This window comes from Elephantulus edwardii, unplaced genomic scaffold (assembly GCF_000299155.1).
Source record: "Elephantulus edwardii isolate Elephantulus edwardi_28Jun2011 unplaced genomic scaffold, EleEdw1.0 scaffold00328, whole genome shotgun sequence".
NCBI lineage: Eukaryota > Metazoa > Chordata > Mammalia > Macroscelidea > Macroscelididae > Elephantulus > Elephantulus edwardii.
The window spans coordinates 2,002,805-2,004,249 of NW_006400078.1; the positions used below are offsets into that span (position 1 = coordinate 2,002,805).

Here is a 1,445-nt window from a genome sequence, read left to right on the forward strand (position 1 = left end):
AAAGCTGGGCCACTTCAGTAGACAGTGTCACAGACGAGAGCCACAGATAGGCAAGGGAGTAGAGAGGAAGATCCCACTCATTTGCTTTAAGTGTGGCCCTGAAGGACACCTGGCCAAGGTGGCCCAGATCAGGTCCTCGTGGCAGACAGGACTGACAGGCCCCAGCTCCCAGCTGGAAACAAAGGAGGATACTTCAACGATTTAGACCCTCCCAGAAGAACTGTGGGTGAGCATTAACATTACTGATAAATGAGGGCAGGGTGTTTGCGGAGAGTGTCTAGATGCATGGACAAAGCGTGGAGGGACAAAATGAGCTCTGCCAGCAGAGTCTTTGACTAATCTGAATTCTGCAACCATGTTATGGTCAGCAGCACTTAGGATAAGGCCCAGAAAACCAAGGATGTTCACTTGCTGTACGAAGGTTGGGGTCCTGGTGGCTCTTCTCTCCTCATTGAAGCGTTATCCAACAGTGACTCCAAGTGCCACTCAGACATCAAACATATCCTGAACAAGAATGGAGGAATGATTACAGAAGGAGCTCATCACTCCTTTGACAAAAAGGGAGTGGTTGTGATTGGTGTGGAGGACAGAGAGAAGAAATCTGTGAGCCTAGAGCGAGCCCTGGAGCTGGCTATCGAAGCAGGAGCTGAGGATGTAGTTGAAACTGAAGATGAAGAGGAAAGGAACCTTTTTAAATTTATCTGTGATGTCTCGTCACTGCATCAAATAAGGAAGAAGCTGGACTCCCTGGGCTTATGTTCCATGTCCTGTACACTAGAGTTCATCCCCAACACCAAGGTGCGGCTGGCTGACCCAGACCTGGAGCAGGCTGCCCATCTCATCCAGGCTCTCAGCCGCCATAACGACGTGATCCACTTGTATGACAACATCGAGTAGCCTGACTGTGTGAGCCCAGGCTCCTTCCTAAGCCCATGGCAGCATGACTAGCAACATGGGCTTCTGCTGTATTCTCTGAAGCACGCGTGGGGTTAACAGGTGAGGAGTAAGGCCAGCATCTGCTGCCTCGAGGCCAAAGGACTCTCTAACCGCTGTGGAGCCTCATTGTCAGACTTATTGGTGACTCGGGCCTCCTGGACGAGCCTGCTGCCCTTGCTCAGGATGGGGCAGTGGGTCAGGTTCTAATGGCAGAAGTTAACCATTGCAGGGAATTGAAAGTCTGTGTTTCAGAAATTGCTCTTGAATAATATGTGATTGATCTTAAAAACAACAACAACAACAAAAAACATTACTGATAAGTATATTCGTTTTCTCCTGGACACAAAGCCTACTAATTGGTCCTAAAAGCCTTCTGAGGTCCCAACTCTTCTCACTATTTCTTAGTTGTTGGAATGGACGGAAAACCTCATAAACAGTTCCTTACTTTACCTCTACCTTGCATTCAAACTTCCGAGTTGTAAAACAACCCAGTGGTAGATGGAATTTGC

General features: G+C 48.4%; 1 protein-coding gene and 1 pseudogene across 1 annotated transcript in view; one reads left to right on the forward strand and one right to left on the reverse strand.

The window, feature by feature from the left end:
- Positions 1 to 897, forward strand: part of LOC102846903 (translational activator of cytochrome c oxidase 1-like) — an 11,878-nt gene extending 10,981 nt beyond the window's left edge. Inside the window, exon 2 of the mRNA XM_006901539.1 lies at positions 379 to 897. Within this exon, the coding sequence (XP_006901601.1) occupies positions 379 to 897 (519 nt within the window). The remainder of the gene's footprint in view (positions 1 to 378) is intronic.
- A 92-nt stretch (positions 898 to 989) lies between these two features.
- LOC102847309 overlaps positions 990 to 1,445 on the reverse strand; it is a 34,619-nt pseudogene continuing 34,163 nt past the window's right edge.